Source organism: Peromyscus leucopus, chromosome 15 (assembly GCF_004664715.2).
Source record: "Peromyscus leucopus breed LL Stock chromosome 15, UCI_PerLeu_2.1, whole genome shotgun sequence".
Taxonomy (NCBI): domain Eukaryota; kingdom Metazoa; phylum Chordata; class Mammalia; order Rodentia; family Cricetidae; genus Peromyscus; species Peromyscus leucopus.
This window is the reverse complement of record NC_051076.1, coordinates 18376386-18397849: the sequence shown is the minus strand read 5'-3', so window position 1 is coordinate 18397849 and position 21464 is coordinate 18376386. Positions and strand designations below refer to the sequence as shown.

The following is a 21464-nucleotide window of genomic DNA, read 5'->3' as shown; positions in this document are numbered from 1 at the left end:
TGGCCATGCACTCCCACAATCCCAGCCCCAGCACTGCTGTGGGTGCTGTGGGTGCTGATGATCCAGAAAGAACTTCAGTGTTAGACCCTGTCTCAAAGGAGTAAGGTAAACAGTGATAGAAGAGGGTACTCTGTGCTCTTCTCTGGCTTCCCGGAGTACACTCCTCACTCACATCTATGCATGCTACACACATATGCACACATACATACATGCAAATACATACACATGAACATATGTGCACACACACTCAGATACATACATGCATGTGCACATATACACATGAAGACACACATATAATGAAGCTTAAATCATTTGACCATGTCCTGTTGAACTTTAGTTCTTTTTAAATTTTTTTTATTTTCTTATTTCTTTTCGATACAGGGTTTCTCTGTGTAGCTCTGGCTGTCCTGCAACTCACTCTGTAGACCAGGCTGGCCTTGAGCTCACAAGGATCCGCCTGCCTCTGCTGGGATCTGCCTGCTCCAAGTGCTGGGATTAAAGGTGTTCACCCCCCACCGACCGGCTGAACTTTAGTGCTTATTAGGAACATTTAGAAAAATTTTGTCCTCCGTAGAATACTACCTGGGGCCGACCAGCCCTTGACTGGCTCCCAGGCATGTCCACAGCACAGTGCTTCACCTCCCCTTGCCGGCTTCCCCCTCTTCTCCCACCAGGAGTGGACGGAGTAGCTACAGCCCCATTCTGCCCAGCACTGCCGTCAGCTGGGCAGCAGGTGGCGCAGAGGGACCTTGAAGCTTAAGTTTGGGCCTTGGACTGTCTTGAATGGCTCCCTGGAAAAGAAGCCTTTACACCTCCTCCTCACCTTCCCTTCCCCTCTCCTCCCTTCCTTCTTCCTCTGCCTTTTGTGATTTTGTTTTTGCTATTTGTTTGAGACCCGGTCTCACTATGCAGACCAGGCTGGCCTTGAACTCACAGAGATCTGCCTCCTCTGCCTCCCGAGTGCTGGGATTAAAAGCCACCATGGCTGGGCCAAAAAGAATGATTTGAGCCAAGTGGGGTGATACACATCTGTTGTCCCTGCTACTGGGGAGGCAGAGGAAAGACGATGACCTGACCCCAGAAGTTTGAAGCCATCCTGGATAACGCAAATGAGACCTTGTTTCCAGAAAGAGAAAAACTGAATTTTTAAAACACTTTCTGTAACCCAATACTCGGGAGGTAGAGGGAAGAGGATCTAGTGTTGAGTGCTGGGCCAGTGAGACGGGCCAGTGGGTAAAGGCTATGCTGCCAGGCCTGAGAACCTAAGCTGGATCACTAAGCCCCACATGGTGGAAGGAGAGAACAAGTTCTTCCTGACCCTGACAGGCTTCCTGTCATGCGCAAATGAATAAAATAACAGTTCAATGTCATGCTGCAGTAAATAGCAATTTTAGACCAGACTGGGCTACATGTGACTCTGTCTCAGAAAGCAAGCAGGAAGGAAGGGAGGGGGGGAGAAGAGGGAGGGAGGGGACAAATGCCACGTGCAGTGTGGTAGCACACACCTGTAACATCAGCACTCAGCAGGCTGAGGCAGGAGGATTGCCTAACTTGAAACCAGCTTGGGCTACACAGTGAGTGTGAGGCCAGTTTGAGATACTAAGAAAGCTGTCTCAAATATAAGAGAGAGAGGATGTTCTGTGCACCCAGGCAGAGAGGAACAGTGACAGCTACTGGAAATTCCATCTTATCGCTCACCTTGTAGAGCTCCTGGAACGCTTTTGAAGAGAAAACCTAACCCTACTAACACTGCACGATAAAACCGGAGAAGAAACGAGTCCTGCCTCTTCTAGATATAGAGATAGCGGCGTAGTGTGGTGTGTGGGTGTGTGGGTGTGGGCGTGTATGTTTCAGGGAGCCCAGGCTGGCCTTAAATTCAGTTTGTAGCAGAGGATGATCTTAAAGGTTTTGTTGTTGTTTTTCAATTTATAGTTTATTTGCATTGGTATTTTGCTTCCATGTAGGTCTGTGTGAGGATATCAGAAGCCCTGGAACCGTAGTTACGGACAGTTGTGAGCTGCCACGTGGGTGCTGGGAATTGAACCCAGGTCCTCTGGAAGACCTCTCAACCGCTGAGCCATCTCTCCAGCCCAGCCTTAAACTCTTGATCCTTCTACCTTCATCTCCACATGCTGGGATGACAGCTATTTGCGGCAATGTCCAGCCTCTTCTTCTGTATAAACACACACACACACACACACACACACACACACACACACACACACACACACTGCTGTGCTGTTGCAGACTGAACGTCATGTTCCCCCAAATTCATGTTAAGATCTAACCTGATGTAATGGCACTGTAAGGAAGAGCGTTGGGGAGGTGATTGGTCACAAGGGTATCACCCGCATAAGATAATCATCCTTCGTTAGAGGCCCCAAAGAGCTGTCCTGCTCCTCCTACCATGAGAGAATACAGCAAGACCTGGATGCCTGGGGAGCAGAAAGTGGGCCCTTACCAGTGTGTGTGACAAAGCCTTCCTGGGAAGATGAACCACACAGGTCTACTCACCTCTGATATGGAGCCCATGGCAGACAAAGCACGGATACCACCAAAGTCCAACTTAGTGAACCATAAGTTTTATTGAAGTTACTTACAGGAATACGGGGCAGAAACGACTCAAAGACAGCTCTATCACCAGGGCCCACCCCAGGGCGGGTAACAGCTCACAAAGACAGGACCCTGCAGCCCACTGCACAGCCTGCGGGCAGCTCAGCAGGCAGAAGAGGGTCCCTCCCGGTGCCTCAGTTGCTCTAAACCTCTTCCGGGCAGGATGGCTGGTTTTCTCGGCTGCTTGGTTTGTCTGAGACTTTACAGCACAGCTTTCTAGATCTGAGGGGTATTTCAGCTTTAACTGTATACTCAGGCAGGGAGGGGCCTCGTGAATCTGGTCAGTTCCTGGGACTTCGGAAGCTGTTTTGAGTTGTTCACCTTCCTGCTTAAGGAGCTTCCTGCAGGATGGACTGTTTTAATCTTGGAGGAAACTATTACACAACAACCAGCCTTCTAGATAGCCAGTGTCTTGATCAACTTCTTAGCCGTCAGAACTGTGAGAAACAGGCTGAGAGAAGTGACCAGACAGATAACATCCTCGATCTCTCATTTTACATGGCCTGTGATAGATAACAGCCTGGACAGTGTCTTGTCACAAGGGACAGGAATGGCTGTGAACTTAGAACACACCTCAGAACCTCTTCACAGCAGCATCAGCTAGCACCAGTGTTAGCCCCACAGACACGAGAGTGATTAATTTTATATCAGATAGGTTCATGAGTCCAGTCTTCTCAACAAAGAGGTGGAGGATGTGCTTATTTCCATCTTCCAAGGCAGGAGACAAGTTAGGGAACCTGCTCAAAGTCAGAGGCAGTCATACCTTCCAGCAGCCTGGTCCTACTACAGTGCTCTGGCATGGGCTCACCTCCTGGACCATAATGCCTTGGGGCTGGACACCACAACTACTCACCTTTGTATTTTCCACAGTACCTGATACACAAGGTAGTCTTTAAATGTCAGTGTTGACCTGAACTGATACTGCATGTAATTGAAGTGTGCCTTCATTCAGTGTATGATACATGAAAAGCTTACAATTTTTCACCTTTAGTGATTGGGAGACTCTACCAAGGAACAAACAAACAAAAAAAAAAGGTCGGGCACACCTTCAACGACAACACTCTGGGTGGGCAGAGACAGGTGGATCTCTGGGTTCAAGGCCAGTCTGGTCTGGTCTACATAGTGAGTTCCAGGACAGGCAGAGTTATGTAGCTCTGGACCCTGTCTCAGAAACAAAACCAGTCGGGCACACGCCTTTAATCCCAGTACTCAAGGTGGACGCAGGCGGATCTGAGTTCTAGGACAGCCAGAGAGACCTTGTCTTGAAAAGCCAAAACCAAACCAAACAAAAAAAAAAAACAACAAAACAAACAAAAAAACAAAACAAAAAAAAAAACCAGAAAAGAGACTGCTATGTACTCTCAAGACTGTTTCTCCTTAACTACCTTGGTCCTTTCCTGTACCCGACACTGCATGGATTCTGTCCTCTGGCCCTACCCTTTTGTGGCCCGGGTAAGCTGAATGAACTGGCCTCACACGGCCCTTAGTGCTGGTCCCAGTGGTGTGCACCTGGCGTCAAAACACGTGGGAGGTCGAAGCAGGAGGCTAGACTTGAGTTACAGAGTGAGTTCAAGGGCAGACTCCTGAGCGACACGGCAAATACGCAGTCAAACACAGTTAAGGGAGGGTGAGAACGAACACTCTGGGGGAGGAGAACCCTGCTTCCCACTTAGGAATAAAATCTGCCATTTGCCCGGCATCTCCTGGAAGTCTCCGTGGAGACGACCAGAAGAAACTGGCGGGCAGAGAGCCCTGCCCAGAGCGACTCTGCACAGACGTCCCCAGCAGGGTCGGTCGGACGTGCGCTCGGCCACCGCCCGGAGCACGGCGTGCCCTTCCCCTCCCGCGCCCCCGACCCACGCGGGAACCCTGGGGACGCCGCTGCGGGACAGGCGCCGGGGCCGAGGAGAGGGGCGTGGGGTCCCGATCGAGCCGGAGACGCGGCCGGGGCGCGACTCAGACGCCCCGGGGGCGGGGCACCAGGCGCCTCCCCACCCCAGCCGCCTCGGCAGCGGAAGTTCCGGTGTCGGCGGGCGGAGGTGAGAGGTCAGCAGGAAGTCGATACGTGGCCGCCGCCTGTCCCCGCCGAGGAGGCGCTGCGAGCGGAGATGGCGGCGCCGCTGAACGTAGAGCAGCTCGAAGTGTCGCTCGACGGCCTCACGCTGAGCCCGGACTCGGAGGAGCGGCCCGGCGCGGAGGGGGCTCCGCTGCTGCCGCCGCCGCCGCCGCCGTCCTCGCCCCCGCGGCCGCCCGGGGCCCAGACGCCGCGGGGCCGCCGCCGGAGCCCGGGGAGGCGGCGGCCGCCGAGGGCGCGGCCGAGGAGGCGCGGCGGATGGAGCTGCACTGGGGCTTCGGCCTGGAGGAGCTGTACGGCCTGGCGCTGCGCTTCTTCAAAAGTGAGCGGGTCCCTCGCCCCTGCCGGGCCGCCCGGGCCCGCCCCACCCACCTAAGGCCGGGGTGACCGGAGCGCCGCGCCGTCCTTGGCGGCACCCGGAGTTGGTCACCGCCGGTCTGTCCCCCCCACCCCGGTCACACCCCTGAGGGGCCTCGAACCCTGGTTTAGCAGCCCGCGTCGCCTGAGGTTGCTGGGGCGTTGTTACCTGGTTTAAGTTCTCCGGTTTCCGTGACCTGGAGTGGAAGGAGCAGCGCGCGCTCCCAGGGGCTCCGGTTCCGGGATGACTTTCTCCTTTCTGTTGCTCTTTATCCCCCGTTTGTCCGTTTCCCGTGGCTCGCCCCATCAGACCGGTTTTTTTTAAAAAAAAAAAAAAAAAAAAAAAAAAAAAAAAAAAAAAAAAAAAACCAAAACCCTTTTTATCTTAGTGGAAGGAAATTGCCTATGGGTCCCAAACATACCTTTTCTAGCCTTCTTGGAAACTGTGAGCATGTATAGGACAGGACATGGTCGTTCGGCGGTAGGGATGTGGCGGAGGAGAAAGTAAAATACTGAGTTCATTTATACCTTTTTGCTTGTGTAAGTAAATAACGGCCACTATGAAATTTCACCTTGTAAGTGAATTCTGACGAGTAAGGCCCAAAAGTACACCCTCCCTTTCTCCCTCCCTCCTGTTTCTCCCTCTCCCCCTTCCCCTCTTCCACTCCCCCCTCCCCACCACCACAACTAACTTTTTTAAAGCAAAATTCCGGTGTGTCGTGGTTTTCTTCCTTTTTTCTTTAAAAAGCAAAAAACTGGGTGATTCATGTAGTTAACAGTGGAGGTCAGTGGGAAAGAGCTGGACTAAATAACCTGATTCTTAAAGATATTTAGGTCTTGAGTGGGAAAGTAGAGAGAGAGAGAGAGATAAGGGCAAATGCAACTTTAAAAGTGGTTGCTAGGTTCCACATGCATTCCAGAACGGCATGTTTATGACGGTTTCCCAGAGAGAGTACTTTCAGATTACATATCTTACCAGCTGAAGTTGGGTTATTTATTCATTGTGATCCATGTTAAGGTAGTTTTATTTTTAAATAACTTTAATTGTACAAACTAGTGAAATTCTATGAACATTTCCAGAACATTAAATGGTTCCTGTACATTCATTGTATTTTTTGTTTTTTATTTAAAAAGTTTACCCTTGAACTGTTCGCGGCCATTGCACAAGGAGTTGAGCCCTTACTGTGTTCTAGCTGAGGAGTTGGTAATGAGTTTGGAATCACTATCTCGAGTCACTGGCTTGATTTTAGAGTTTGTTGTAAATAACTACAAATCCTCTGGTTTCTGTGCAGTTCACATAGCTGTGCTTGCCCTTAAAAGCTCATTTTGGGGCCGGGTGGTAATCCCAGCACTTTGGAGGCAGAGGTAGGTGGATCTACAGAGTTCTAAGACTGCCAGGGCTACACAGAGAAACCCTGTCTCAAAAAACAACAACAAACGTTAATTTTTTGCAACTTGCTTTTCAATAGCATAAACTGCAAGAAAGAACCAACTTTATTTTTTTTAAAAAAAACTTAATGGTTCGTGTGTGAGAGAGACAGACAGACAGACAGACTTGGGTGCTGGAAATTGAACAAGGGTCCTTGGGAAGAGCACTAAGCCATTCTTAACCACTGAAATAGGGCTCTAGACCCAGAAAGAACCAACTTCTAATCCTTGATTTTGCTGCATGGGTAACAAAAAAATCAAAACAACAACAACAAAACTGGGTAATTTCATCTGAGCAGGTCTTACTTGAAAATAGCAATATCTGCTTCAAGAGATGAAAATGCTGGACATGGTGTTAAACACCTTTAATCTCAGAACTTGGGAGGCAGAGGCAGGTGGATCTCTGTGAACCTGAGGTCAGCCTGGTCTATCACACACACAAAAGAAGCCCTAAACAAATGAGTTAATTAATTTAAAAAATGGTATAATGGGCAGCAGATTTAGCATTGTTTTGGGTCATGAGCCTCAATTTAAATTGTTGCTATATAAATTCCTAGAAAACTAACTTTACTAGAATCAAGTTCTATATAAAGAAGCAGCTGGATTAGGTGACACTAGATGCTTCACATTTAATTTAGTGGTCTAAACAGATTATTTTAAATTGCCTTTTGAGTGACAAGGGTCTTCAGAGAACCCATATTTGAGGGGCCTAAATTATCAGTCACTTTACAGAAGAAAGTACATTGATAGGGATAGTTTGCTCAATTCCTAAATTAAGTGCTCAAAATTGCTCCAAATTATATCCAAGCATCTAAAGTAGCTACTTAGCAATTCAGAGCACTTTCCTGTGTGAATTATTTGAGATAACAGGAGGGCTGGCAGTGTATCAGGCACTAATTGGAAGAGGGAAAAGGATATAAAAGCAGAATTAACAGAAACTGGGGTGAGTCCAGCAATGCTGCCTTTGTTTCTTGAGGGTGTGTATATGTGCACGCCTCTGTGTTGGAGGTCACAGGACAGCGCTGGGTGTTGGTTCCTGAAGTAGGATCTCTTTGCTGCTGTGTAGAGCAGCCTAGCTACCCCCATGAGCTTCTGGAAGTTTTCTTGTCTCAGCCTCTCACTGTAGGAGCACTCAATTTATAGATGGGACTACCACGTCGTTCTTGATGTGGATTTAGGGGATCTGAACTCAGGTCTTCAGGCTTGTACATCAAGTGCTCTACCCACTGAGCCATCTCCCCAGGTCAGGCCTTCATTTGAATGTGTGGTTTTCTCCTAGCAAAAGAAGCCTGTGTTTTTATAAGTATTGCAGTTGTAGTCTTGCACCAGTGTCTCAGCTTTTTTTTTTTTTTTGAGACAGCGTTTCTCTGTGTAACAGCTCTATTTGTCCTGGAACTCACTTTGTAGACCAGGCTGGCCTCAAACTCACAGAGATCACCTGCCTCTGCCTCCTGAGTGCTGGATTAAAGGTGTGTTCCACAACCACCCGGCTCATAATTTTTTTTAAATTATATTTTATCTTCTATGCACTAAGTATGAATCTTGAAAGCAAGATTAACCTCTATTGAAAATAGCTGGAGGGGCCTGGGATGTAGCTCAGTTAGTAGAGTGCTGCTTACCTATCTGGCTTTAGGACCTGGGTTCCATCGCCAGTACCATGTAAGCAAGGTGTACAAGCCTGTAATCACAGCACTCAGGAGGTGGACCTGAAGTTTAAGGTCATTCATAGCTACATAGTGAGCGCAAGACCACTCTGGGATAGATAGATACATGAGGTATACCCACACACACAAAAAAAGAAAGCAAGGGAAGAGAGACAGACAGAGAAAGCAGGCCGTGACAGCAGTATAGCCTGGAATCTAGGACTCTGTGTTCCGTACTTGTCATAGTGATGATCATAGACCAATGATGAGCTTATATCAATGCCTCTCAATTTTTTGATGAAGTGAAAGTGAAATGATGTGGGCTGGGGTGTAACAGTGATAAAGTGCTTGCTCAGCATTTGTAACATACATAGAAGACACTGAGTTCTGCCCTAGGCAATGAGGTGTGTATACATCATAGATGAAAATGCCCCTTATGATGACCTTAAGTTAGTGTTTCACTATCTAAACATCAGGGATGTGTGTGCCCTTACTATGGAGGATAAGGTTTAATATGAGAATTACGACTGTGTGGATGGTACAATGCTCTTTGCTCCTAAGGAGCATGGAGTCAGACAACCTAAAGGTCTAGTTGACAGCTGAGGCACAGGTGGAGGTAGAGGGAACAGCCATTCCAGAAGGGACAGTGGAGAGGGCATGTGTGTTTGGGAGAGGGCAAATAGGAGGTAGTGTGATACAGAGAGGAGAAAGTTGAATTCACATCCTGGAAGGACACGGGAAGTGTAAAACAGTTTAGGCTTTTTGTTAGATGAAGAACCAGTCAAGATTTTTCTGAGTAAATTGCTCTTAATTCTATTTTAGCAAGATTAAACTGGGCTTTCTTAGCTTTTTATGTTAAGGTCCTAAAGAATTCTGAAGCTTTATGTTTCTGGGATGGAGTTAACTTAGGGAATTATGTTTTGTTTTTGTTGAGTTATTCAGGGCTAGATTTTTCCTTCTCTAATATTAAATGACTGTATTATGTTAGTCTAATAAATTGGTTACATTAATTTATGGTGGTCAGTAGTTACAGTGCAGATGTTTACTAGATGTTAGGTAAAAGTTGCGTATACACTATTTTTACCTAATCCTCCCCTGAGATTTCCATGTTATCTACATTTCTTAGTTAAGGGACCTGGCCCAAGCCACTCAATCACTTCTAATAAGAGGCAAGGTTGGGGCCGGGTGGTGGTGGCGCATGCCTTTAATTCCAGCACTCAGGAGGCAGAGGCAGGCGGATCTTTGTGAGTTCGAGGCCAGCCTGGTCTACACTGAGAGATCCAGGAAAGGCACAAAGCTACACAGAGAAACCCTGTCTCGAAAAACAAAAAAAAAAAAAAAAAAAAAAAAAAAAGAGGCAAGGTTGGATCTCTGTCTGGTTTCAGACAGTTCTTCCACTGTAGGAGGTGAAAATAGATAGGACCCCTGCTTTCTGATAAAATACACTGAGGAAAATGATTCAAAAGTACTATCTAGTTACTTTATCACTTGAATATTTTTGGCATGGAAATATTAAAAACTATTGGAAAGATCCAAGTTAGTTTTGTTTGTTTCAGATTTATTTTATTTTTATGTCTGTGTGTGTGTGTGTGTGTGTGTGTGTGTGTGTGTGTGTGTACGTGTACACACCACTTGGTGCCTGGTACCTGCAGAGTTCAGAAGAAGGCATCAGATCCCCTGAACTGGAGTTGCAGATGGTTGTGAGCTGCCATGTGGATGCTGAGAACCAAACTAGAGTTTTCTGGAAGAGCAGCCAGTGTTCTTTAACCCAGAGCCATCTCTCCAGCCCCCAAATTGGCTTTTAAAGTATTATCATCTTAAGGGAAGTTTTAAATGTATGAAAAGAAGTAAATGTGAGCGGGGCTGGAGAGATGCTTAGTAGTTTGTTTATTTTTGAGATAAGATCTTTATTATGGGGGGGAGCTGGAGAGATAGTTTAGTGGTTAGGAACACTGACTGTTCTTTAAGAGGACCAGGGTTCAATTCCTAGCACCCACATGGAAGCTCACAACTGTCTGGAATTGTCCAGTTCCAAGGGACCTGACACCCATGTCAAAACATCAATGTACATAAAATAAAAATAATTTTTTTTAAAAAAAAAAATCTTTATTATGTAGTTCTAACTGTTCTGGAACTCATATGTAGGCCAGACTGGCCTCAATTCACAGAGATCCACCTGCCTCTGCCTCTCCAGTGCTACCCCTGGCAAAATGACAATTTTTTAAATTGAGAAATAAGTATGAGAACTCTGAGTTTTTGCATTACGTCTCCTTGGGGTTGAAATTCTGAGTAAAGGGCAGGTGAGAGGGCTCAGTGGATGAAGGTGCTGCTGCCAGACGTGAGGCCTGAGTCGTCACCTGAGCACACACCACACAAGAGAGTGACCATCTGCACGGGGCGTCCTCTGACCCCACCCCAATAAACGTGTGCAAGAACAGGTTTGGTTGGGTTTTTTTTTGAGACAAGGTCTCTCTTGGTAGCGCTGGCTGTCCTAGAACTCCCTTTGTAGGCTAAGCTGACTTCAAACTCAGAAATGTGCCAGCTTTTGTCCCCTAAGCACCTAGAATTAAAACCATGTGCTACCACACCTGGCTAAAATATTGTTTAAGTTTTGTTCTTGAGACAGGGTCTCATTCTGTAGTCAAAGTTACACTAACATTGCTACTGGTTATGCCCACTTACGGTATGGATAGTATTATACACAAGCAGAGAATTATACTAATGATAGCAGTCATATGGATTGATGAAATAGTTCCGTTTCCTGTCTTTAAACATAAAATTAGTGCCGGGCGTTGGTGGCGCACGCCTTTAATCCCAGCACTCGGGAGGCAGAGCCAGGCGGATCTCTGTGAGTTCGAGCCCAGCCTGGGCTACCAAGTGAGCTCCAGGAAAGGCGCAAAGCTACACAGAGAAACCCTGTCTCGAAAAACAAAAAAAAAAAAAAAAAACATAAAATTAGCTAGACATGGAGGTACACACCCTTAATCCCAGCACTCAGGAGGCAGAAGCAGGCTGGTCTACATAGCAAGTTCCAGGCCAGCCAGAGATACATAGTGAGGCCCTGTCTGAAAATAAATTATTCATTAAAAAATAAGCATTTATAACAACTTTAACAAATGGCTTAATTAATGTTTTCAAATAATGGATAGCTATAACTTATTAATTAGTAACATATAATTATGTTTCCTGCACTCAGGTGGACTAGCCTCAGACAATTCTAATTGTTGCTCTGGAACTTGTTACAGTTGGAGTTTACTTTTCCCTTTACTAATTAATTGTCTTACTTTAGGCACACAAGTATATAATAATTTAGATACATGTACAGACCTTAAAAATCCTAACCTTCAAGTTCACATTAAATTGGATAGGAACTAAAATTTTGATTTGACTAGACTCAGAAGTATGTATAGGTTTTGTTGTTATTGCTGGTTTTTGTTGTTTATTTTTTTGAACAGTTGTGGAGCAAACCCAGGCCTTGCTTGTGCTAGGCCACTGACCGACTAGTTCTTGGGCTTGGTTTTGTTTTGCACCAAGGCCTTACTGTCCTTAAACTTTCTGCTTCTGTGGATGGCCTTGAACTTAGGATCCTGCCTCAGCTTCCGGAGTACTGAGGTTTAGGATGTACTACTACACCTGCCTGGCTACATTTTTTATGTAAACAGTTTTAACACTTGCCTGATAGATGGGGGAAAATACAGAAATTTCAAGTGTGTTGCTTGAAGAACTTTGACAAGGTGAATAACTTCTGTGGCCAACACCTAGCAGGATACTTGTTACTTCTGAGAGCACCACATTGACTCAGTCAGCACTGCCAGGCAGTTTGTTTGTTTTTTGTTTTCTTTCTTCCATCATTGTTTAAACCTTGAATATTCCTTGTTTGAACTGGGTACTCTTCTTCTTAAATGGTATTAAGGATCCCTCTCTTTCACAGTCTCTTTCAGCAGAGTACCTGACAGTATTCTGTCTACATGTGCTGTTGAAAAAGAGGCAAATAGTTAAATATTGGTTATAACATTAATTGGGGTGGTCCCTTGCAATTTTAAGTCAAAGTATTTCATATTCACTGACTCGAATGCTGTACTGTATTGCTTTCTTATCGTACTATAAGAATTTAAACTGGGTATTCTCAGTACTCAGGAGGATCAGAAGTTCAAGATCATCTCTGCTACAAAGGGAGGTCAGGCAAGCCTGGGCTACTTGAGATAGGATCTCAAGAACAAGTAGTTGAAGAGGTTGCTAATTTTTTTCTCAGTACAACTCGGAGATACTTGTTTGTGGTTGCCATTTGAGACAGGGTCTCGCTGTGTAGCTCTGACTGTCCTGAAACTTACTGTGTGGTTTGGATTTGCCTGGAACTCACAGAAATCTGCCTGCCTCTGCCTTCTGAGGGCTGGGATTAAAGGTGTGTGCTACCATACCTGGCTAGAGATACAGTTTTAGTTTTAATCATCTTGACAGACTATGTTCAGTATATTTTTAGTGAGTCAACAGTGTGATTTAGCTGTGAAAGAAAACCTTTGACCTTGGGCTGCTTTGGTGAAACTACGTAGTATCTGTAGTGAGAAAGAAAGCCCTCCATGTTGTCTTTGTTGAGGCTCATCATCAGAGCCAATAATGAGATGGAACTCTGGGAAGAGAGTGACTTGTGTCAGGTGGGGACTCGAATCCCTCCCACTGCTGTCACTGCTGTCACTGCTGTCACTGCTGTGGTTGTTGTTTAGTCGGGGTCTGCTCTGTGCAGACTCGGAAATGGGTTACTTACAGCATTCACAAGAACCTGAAGTATTACCTCTGTTTTATCGGTGACAAAATTGATGTTGAAAATGTTTAATAACTTTGTCTGTGTTTATAGTTTTTATGAAGTAGGATTGGCTAAGCAAGGGTAACTAGCCTAGAACATTGGCCACGACATGCATGTAGAGATCGGGGACAACTTGCAAGAATCATGTCTCTCCTTCCACCACATGGTCCGGGATTAAACTCAGCTCGTCAGGCCTGGTGGCAGTGCTGAATTGACCCTCTGCACCATTGCTCTAGCCCTGTTTTTGAACTACCCGTTGTCAGGGTTAGTTTGTTTTGTGGAGAACGATTAATCTGTCAGTTTTGTCCTAAAGGCTGCCTGTCGACCGCTTTGGCTCTTAAAAGGACAAGTCTTAGTGTCTTAGTTAGGGTTTATGGCAGTGAGGAGACGCTGTGACCACAGCGACTCTTATAAAGGAAAACAATTAGCTGGCTTACAGTTTCAGAGGTTCAGTCCATTATGGTCATGGCAGGAAGAAGCATGGCAGCACACGGGCAGACGTGGTGCTGGAGAGGTAGCTGAGAGCTCTACATCTTGATCTGCAAGCAACAGAAATTGAACTGAGTCTCATGCTGGGTATAGCTTAACCATTTGAGACCTCAAAGCCTGCCCTCACAGTGACACACTTCCTCCAACAAGGCCACAGCTCCTAAGAGTACTACTCTGTATAGGCCAAGCATTCAAATACATGAGTCTAGGGGGGCCATACTTATTCAAACCACCACACTTAGGCTTATTAGTGTTTATGCAAATGATAATATAGAGGTTTATTTTATTTTATTTATTTTTTTTTTTTGAGACAAGATACCACTCTAGCCCAAGCTGTCCTGGGATTCACTGCATATCCCCAGCTGACCTTAAACTCACAGCCTTCATATTGTCTCTGTAAACCCTAAGTATTTTTTTTAATCTCAATATAATTGGGTAACAACTTGTTTGCAGTTATATATATGTAAAGTATGTATGTCTATTTTTTTTTTTTTTTGAAGCAGAATTTCACTGTATAGTCCAAACTGTCTTTAAACTCAAAATTTTTCTGCCTCAGCCTCCCAGGAACAGGGATTACAAATATGTTTGTTTATAAGCCCTGAGGATGTTTCTAGAATCAGTCATTCACTGATTTGCCAAATTACAGGGTGGTTGATTGGGGTTTGTTTGTTTTTTTGTTTGTTTCAATTTTTAATTTTTTGTTTTTGTTTTTCGAGACAGGGTTTCTCTGTATAGTAGCCCATTTCTGTCCAGGAACTTGCTTTGTAGACCAGGCTGAATTCACAGGGATCTGCCTCCCAAGTACTGGGATTAAAGGCGTGCCAGTTTACAGGTTTTTATTTATTTTGCTTTGCTTTGTTCTTTTGATAGAGGGTCTCAGGTAGTCCAGGCTGGTCTTGAGTTTACTATCCTTCCTGAACTTCCTGAATATTAGAAAAATTACAGGTCTTTAATCGAACTTCAATACTTTATAAACTCTAAGAACAATAAATTGTTGGCATGTAGCACAAAAGTAAAATTTGTATTAAGTTGAGCAAATTTTAAAAAGATCTTATGTAGTGTTGAAGAGTAGCTTTGTTGGTAAAGTGTTTGCCAAGCAAGTGTGAGTACCTGACTGAGTTCAGATCTCTAGCATCCGTGTAAAAGCTGGGCTGGTAGTGTGCCTGTAATCCCAGTACTGGGAAGGCCAAGACAGGAGGCTCTGTGAGGCTTGCTGGCCCTCCAGAAATAAGGTGGAGAGTAACAGAGGAAAACACTGGATATTAACTTCTAGCCTCCACATGTGCATATGTGTGCACATGGACATACATCCACAGACGTCTCAGTAATGAGCACCATTGATTAAAATAACATTGTAAGAGTTGCCCTCGGAGTCTGGAAGAGAGCACTGGAGTTGGAGTTACAGGTGGTTATGAGCTGGGTGGTGGGTGCTGGAACTGAGCCTAGATCCTTTGGAAGAGTAGCACATGCTCTTAAGCACTGAGCCCTCTCCCTGGTCCCACAGTTTCTTTCAGAAGGTATTTGAGTGTGAGTGTGTGTGCAGAAGACGGCTCAGTGATTAAAGATGCAGCACGCAGAGGACCACCAAGAGTGGGCAGCATGCAGCTGCTTGTGACTCCAGCTCTCGGGGATCCAGTGCCCTGGCCTCCAGTCATCTGCACTCAGATGCACATGTGTACATGAGCACATGCATGTGTGCACACAAAATTAAAAAAAAAAATCTTTAAAAGCTTTTTTGGGGGGAGTGCTGGGGGCCCATTGAAATGGCTCCACAGCTTGGTGGATAAAAGTTCTTGCTCTGCATGCCTGAAGACCTGAGTTCCATACCTATATCCTACATAAAGGTAGGAGAGAACACACACATGCACAGAAATACTAAAATTAGTATTTGTTTCAAATGTTGCATAATTTTACTCTTGTTAGAAAAAAATTTCAGTCACATACGGGGAAATTTTGTGAAGTTCCCCTCCAGTTTCATCAGCCCCTTCTCTAGAGGCATCTCCTCTGAAGAGTTATATCCCTCCCGATGTTTTATTATGATAATAAATAGTACAGGGAGTAAATGCTACTACATTCTCTAGAGGCATCGCCTCCCTCCTAGTCCTTATCTCCTTGAGACTCATCTCCTTGGTGTGACTCTTTGAGGTCTTTTGCTTTGCATCCATGTAAGGTGTATTATAAAGCCTAATTTCACTTTAGAGATAATTAAAGACTGTGTGCAATGTGTGCTTGTGTATGGGAGAGGGTTTAGGACTGATGAAATATTTTTATGGTGATTTTTTTTTTTACCACTTGCTTTTTTCTGAAACAAGATCTCAGTGTGTAGCCTCAACTATCCTGGCTCACTACACAGACTAGGCTGGCCCTGAACTCACAGAGATCCTCCTGCCTCTGCCTCACCAATGCTGGAATTAAAGGTGGGTGGCACCAACTTTTTTTTTTTTTACTTTTATGTATGTGGGTGTTTTGTCTGAATTTATATCTCTGTACCACATGCATGCCTGATGCCTGCAGAGACCAAAAGAGGGCATTGGATTCCCTGGAACTGGAGTTACAGATGGTTGTGAGTCAGCATGCTGGAAATGGAGCCCATGTCCTCTGGAAGAGCAGTCAGTGCTCTTAACTACTGAGCCAGTTCCCCAGCCCTTCTTTTCAACTCTTGATAATGTCTGGCTTTTTAAAAGCTGAATGTGTAGGGATGTGTTGGTATGTAATGGTTTTAATTTCAATTTCTTTGATGAGTGAAGTTGAATACCATTTTAGATGTTCGTTGGCAACCTCTGTATTTCTTCTTCACTAAGCTTCCTGTTCATAATTAACTCATGTTCTTACTCTTCAGTGATTTTATTTTGATCACCACTATGTGTATGGATGAAATTTGTACATGGTTATACTTAATTTTTGTATATTTATGCAGAGGAGGGCAGTGTCATGTGTGTGGTCAGAGGACAATTTGAGGGAGTTGATTCTTTCCTTCCAGTCTGTGGATTCTAGGGATAAAACTCAGTTTGCCAGATTATCTGCTCAGCTGATCTTGCCAGCTGGGGCTTTTGAATTTTGGTAGTCCATTTTTACTAGAACCAACCAAAAAACTATTAGGAACGTTACTATAATTGGGAGGTTATTTAAAGATTTCTCATTTTACCAGGACCCAGGTTTATTACTGTTTTGAATATTGGTAATGGTTAGGTCTTTTTTTTTTTTTTTTTTTGTCAAACTAACTTAATTCTGCCTTCCTTTTTTGTTTACTTTGTTATTTTATTTATTTTCCAGAGACACAGTCTCACTCTTAGACTGGCCTTGAATTCACTGTGTAGCTTATACTGTCCTCAAACTCAGGTTGATCCTCCTGTCTCAACTGGTGTTAGAGAAACCCAGTAGAGGTTATAGAAACTGGGTTTCTCTGTGTAGCCCTGACTCTCCTGGAACTCTGTAGACCAGGCTGGCCTCAAACTGGATCCACCTACCTCTGCCTCCTGAGTGCTGGGATTGAAACTATGCACCACCATGCCTGGCTGTCTTCTTCCTTAATTGTCCATATGGAAGCCTACCAGAGCCAATGATAAGGAAAAAGAATCACACAGTTGATATTAAAAATAATGTACTATTAACCTCTGAAAGTGCAATGTAACCTTCCTTTTATTGATGTCTAAACTAAGAAAGTAACTCATCCAACAGCTCAGAAATGTCTAAGATGAGATTTAAACTCAGTCCATCTGATTCCGAAGCCCCTGCCAAAACATCATACCACCTCATTAGAGTGGTTATACGTTAAACACGGCTTTCCAAAGTATATTATTTTGTTAATGCATGGTCCTGTTCAAAGTGATTAAAATTGTTTTTGTTTTGTGGATTTTTTTTTTTAATCATTTAAAAAAAATCATTTATCTGGGTGGCAGAAGCAGGCAAATCTGAGGTTCTAGCCAACCTGATTCTACATTGTGAGTTCCAGGCCAGCCAGTGCTACATAATGAGACCATTTCACAAAGGAGGAAACAACAATAAAAATAAGCATCTAAACCAGGTGGTGGTGTATGCCTTTAATTCTAGCACTCGGGAGGCAGAAACAGGCAGATCCCTGTGAGTTCGAGGCCAGCCTGGTCCATGGAGTGAGTTCCAGGACAGAGAAAGGTTCCAAAGCTATACAGAGAAACCTTGTCTTGAAAAAAAAAAAAATCTCAGCACTCAGAATGAGTTCCAAGACAGCAAAGGCTACACAGAAAAACCATGGGAGGGAGGGCATTTTTTATGTGTATTTTTAATGTCTGTCTAGATGTTCAAATGATACTGTTTGCAAGCCTGTATGCAGTTTGACAGATGTGTTTCTCTATGGTGACTTTAACATAAATAATGATAGTTGTTCAATAAAAATACAGTTCAAGCTGGATGTGGTGGCACATGCCTGCAATCTCAGTGTTTAGGGGCTGGATCAGGACTGAGTTTGAGGCCTGCTTGGGCTGCATGAAGAGCTAGAAACCACCCTGAGCTATATTAGTAAGACCTGACTTACAGAAAAAAATGAAGTGGGGAGGAAGAAGAGAAAATCTTCTATAAAGGATTTCTATTTTAGGCCCTGACTATTAAAATTTAGTATATAGGGGCTGGAGAGATGGCTCAGAGGTTAAGAGCACTGACTGTTCTTCCAGAGGTCCTGAGTTCAATTCCCAGCAACCACATGGTGGCTCACAACCATCTGTAATGAGATCTGGTGCCCTCTGCTGGCCTGCAGGGACACAATGCAGACAAAACACTGTATACATAATAAATAAATAAACCTTTTAAAAAAATTAGTATATAAAATAACAGTCTTAATATACTGCTTTTATCTGTTATAGGTAATTTGGTTTTTTTTTTTTTAAGTTTTTTTCCATTTTACATAACAGGCAGTTATTGACTCAATAGCAAACTTCAATACCTTTCCAGTGCTGAAAATGTATATTTTGCCAATACCAATTATTTAACTTTCTCCTCTTTCAGTAAAAGATGGCAAAGCTTTTCATCCAACTTACGAAGAGAAACTGAAGTTTGTGGCACTGCATAAGCAGGTTCTCCTGGGCCCGTATAACCCAGACACTTCCCCTGAGGTTGGATTCTTCGATGTGTTGGGGAATGATAGGAGGTAACAAGTGTTTTTTGTTTAGTAAATTTAATAATGGTGTTAGAAAGAGGCATGATGTGAATTGCTTAAGGTGTAAATAGTTAACTTCTTAGTGTAGCATAGCAAATGAGACATTGATTTTGCTCATAATGGAAGAAGTTTACTTAACTGCTTATGAACATAAGGCAAGTACAATTTCATCGGACTCTTCCTAAATAATATTGAAGACAGATTTGAAACCTGTACTGCTATACTAGGGCTGGAGAGATGGCTCATTTGTTAAGAGCTGTTAAGAATCAAACCATCTCTACTTCCAGTTTCAGGGCATCTGGGGCCCTCTTCTGTCTTCCAGGGGCACCGAGCCTGTGAGGGGTGCACAGGTAAACATGTAGGCCAAACTCCCATCAGCATAAAACTGTAAAATACATACGATTGACTCCCTTATTGAGACATACATAATTGTGCCAGAAAATGGAGTGTTTAGTTCAGTTCAAGCTAAAATATATAAAGAAAATAAACTATAGGTTGCTTTTTGACAAGTGTGAATAATCAAAATGCATTTGTATTTTGGAATGTTTATGGCATCTTAATATATTAGTATAGGTTTGTTGAAACTTAACATTCTAAACTTTTTGCTTCTAGTAATTGTAGTTGAGTATTTTTCATATAGGTTTAATTAAATAGATTCTCATTTTGCTAAGGGAAGGTAACTGTTCTTTTTATTCTTTGCAGGAGAGAATGGGCGGCCCTGGGAAACATGTCCAAAGAGGATGCCATGGTAGAGTTTGTGAAGCTTCTAAATAGGTGTTGTCCTCTCCTTTCAGCATATGTTGCTTCCCACAGAATAGAGAAGGAAGAAGAAGAAAAAAGAAGGTGATGTCACAGGGCATGGTAGTGGGGCCATTGAGCACTGATGCTTTTGCTCTGTGGAGTATTTGTTCTAGAGCAGGTATCTTTCTTTTCTTCCTCACTTCCACTTCTTGTGGCAGCTTTTCAAAACTTCTGATGTGAGCAGGTTTTCATTAAGTTTGAAGGAAAGGGGCTGCTTCCTTCTGTTACACCGGTTAAAATGAACCTCCATCTACAGCAGCATTGTCTTCTTTTTCCTTCGAGGCAGAGTCTTGCTGTGTAGCCCAGAATGGCCTCCTGAGTGCTGGGATTGCCCCTATGGACTGCCACCCCTGGCTACTTTTGTCTCACTGCAATAAGCTTTTGAACAAGCTCGACCATGAGTTCATCCACTCCTTCCTCCCTATTTTCTGGTCTGACATACCATTTGCTTCTGTCTTCTGGAGTGTTCCTGTTCCATTTCGTGGTTTTAACTGTGCTCTGTGGAGGGTTTACATGGACATGTGGGGCTTTGGATCCTAGATAGCTTGTTTGTTATTTCTAGCATTTGGAGTAGATGCTGCTGAGGTCACTGTTTATGTTTCTGAAATTCTCTGTTGTTATGAATTAGATCTTAGCTTAGTGTGGTGGCACACAGCTGTCTTGTGACCCTACCCTGCTGTGGGATGTTCTGTATGGCAAATGTGTTGCTCTGATTGGTCAATAAATAAAATACTGATTGGCCAGTGGCTAGGCAGGAAGTATAGGCGGGACTAACAGAGAGGAGAAAAGAAAGAACAGGAAGGCAGAAGGAGTCACTGCCAGCCACCGCCAGGACAAGCAGCATGTAAAGATGCCGATACGCCATGAGCCACGTGGCAAGGTATAGATTTATAAAAATGGATTAATTTAAGCTATAAGAACAGTTAGCAAGAAGCCTGCCACGGCCATACAGTTTGTAAGCAATATAAGTCTCTGTGTTTACTTGGTTGGGTCTGAGCGGCTGTGGGACTGGTGGGTGACAAAGATTCGTCCTGACTGTGGGCAAGGCAGGTAAACTCTAGCTACACTACCCCTGTTATTTTGAGGGTTTGTTGTTGTTATTTTGTTTTGTTTTTTTAACAACTTTGATCATCTGAGTGTCTTCAGTAATGAAATCAGTAAAGAATAACACTGATGTTCCTCAGATTGATATACTTTAGAAATAGCTGGGCCTCTGATTTCCTACTTATCCTAGGTTAGAAATAACCATTTAGGGGGCTGGAGAGATGGTTCAGTGGTCAAGAGAATTAACTGCTCTTCCAGAGGTCCTGGGTTCGATTCTTAGCACCCATGTGGAGGAGACTGACAACTATCTATAACTCCAGTTCCACCCTCTCTTGGCGTCTGTGAGTGCCAGGCACACATGTGGTTCACCTGGATATACATATAAGCAAAATACATAAAATAAAAACACATAAAGTAAAAAGTAAACTAAAAAAATAAAGGAAAAATAGCCTGACAATGAGTAAATTATAAAAGTGCTGTGCTGGATGGCGCATGCTCTGTAATTCTGGTATTTGGAAGGCAGAGACAGAAGATTACTCAAAATTCAAGACCGGTCTGGTCTGCATAGCAAGTTCCAAGCCAGGAGGGCTATATCATGACACCTTGCCTGAAACAAACAAACCTAGTGATGTAAATTATATTTCATAGATAATCACAGTGAGACGTTTTTATACTGCAATGGAAATATTTGCGTTTTCGGGTGTTTTTTTGTTTTTGTTTTTGTTTTTTTTAATTTTATTTATTTTATGCGTATGTGTATTTTGCCTGCATTGTCTTTGTGTGTGCAGTATCCTCAGAAGCCAGAAAACAGCATTGGAACACCTGGGACTGGAGTTACAGATGGTTGTGAGTCATCGTGTGGATGCTGGGAACCAGATCCTGGTCTCTTAAAAGAGCAGTATATGCTCCTAACTGCAGAGCTATCTCGCTAGCCCACCCCGCCCCATCTCTTTTTATTGTTTTTTATTTATTTTTCTTTCTTTTTTTTCAAAGCAGGGTTTCTAAGCTGTGTGTAGCTTTTGTTGTCCTAGAACTCACTCTGTAGACAGGCTGGGCTCAAACTCAGAGATTGACTTTCTCTGCCTC

At 43.9% G+C, this 21464-nt stretch overlaps 1 protein-coding gene and 1 long non-coding RNA gene across 2 annotated transcripts in view; one reads left to right on the top strand and one right to left on the bottom strand.

Annotated features, from left to right (window-relative positions):
- Positions 1 to 4646: 4646 nt before the first annotated feature.
- Acbd3 (acyl-CoA binding domain containing 3) overlaps positions 4647 to 21464 on the top strand; it is a 32351-nt gene continuing 15533 nt past the window's right edge. Inside the window, 4 exon segments of the mRNA XM_028865441.2 lie at positions 4647 to 4854; positions 4857 to 5009; positions 18383 to 18524; positions 19236 to 19376. Coding sequence (XP_028721274.1) covers positions 4722 to 4854; positions 4857 to 5009; positions 18383 to 18524; positions 19236 to 19376 — 569 coding nt within the window. The 5' untranslated portion in view covers positions 4647 to 4721.
- On the bottom strand, positions 5390 to 6250 carry LOC119089143. The gene is made up of 2 exons (XR_005092985.1): positions 5737 to 6250; positions 5390 to 5487 (listed from the first exon to the last, which is right to left on the bottom strand). It is a non-coding gene; the product is annotated as an uncharacterized LOC119089143 (long non-coding RNA).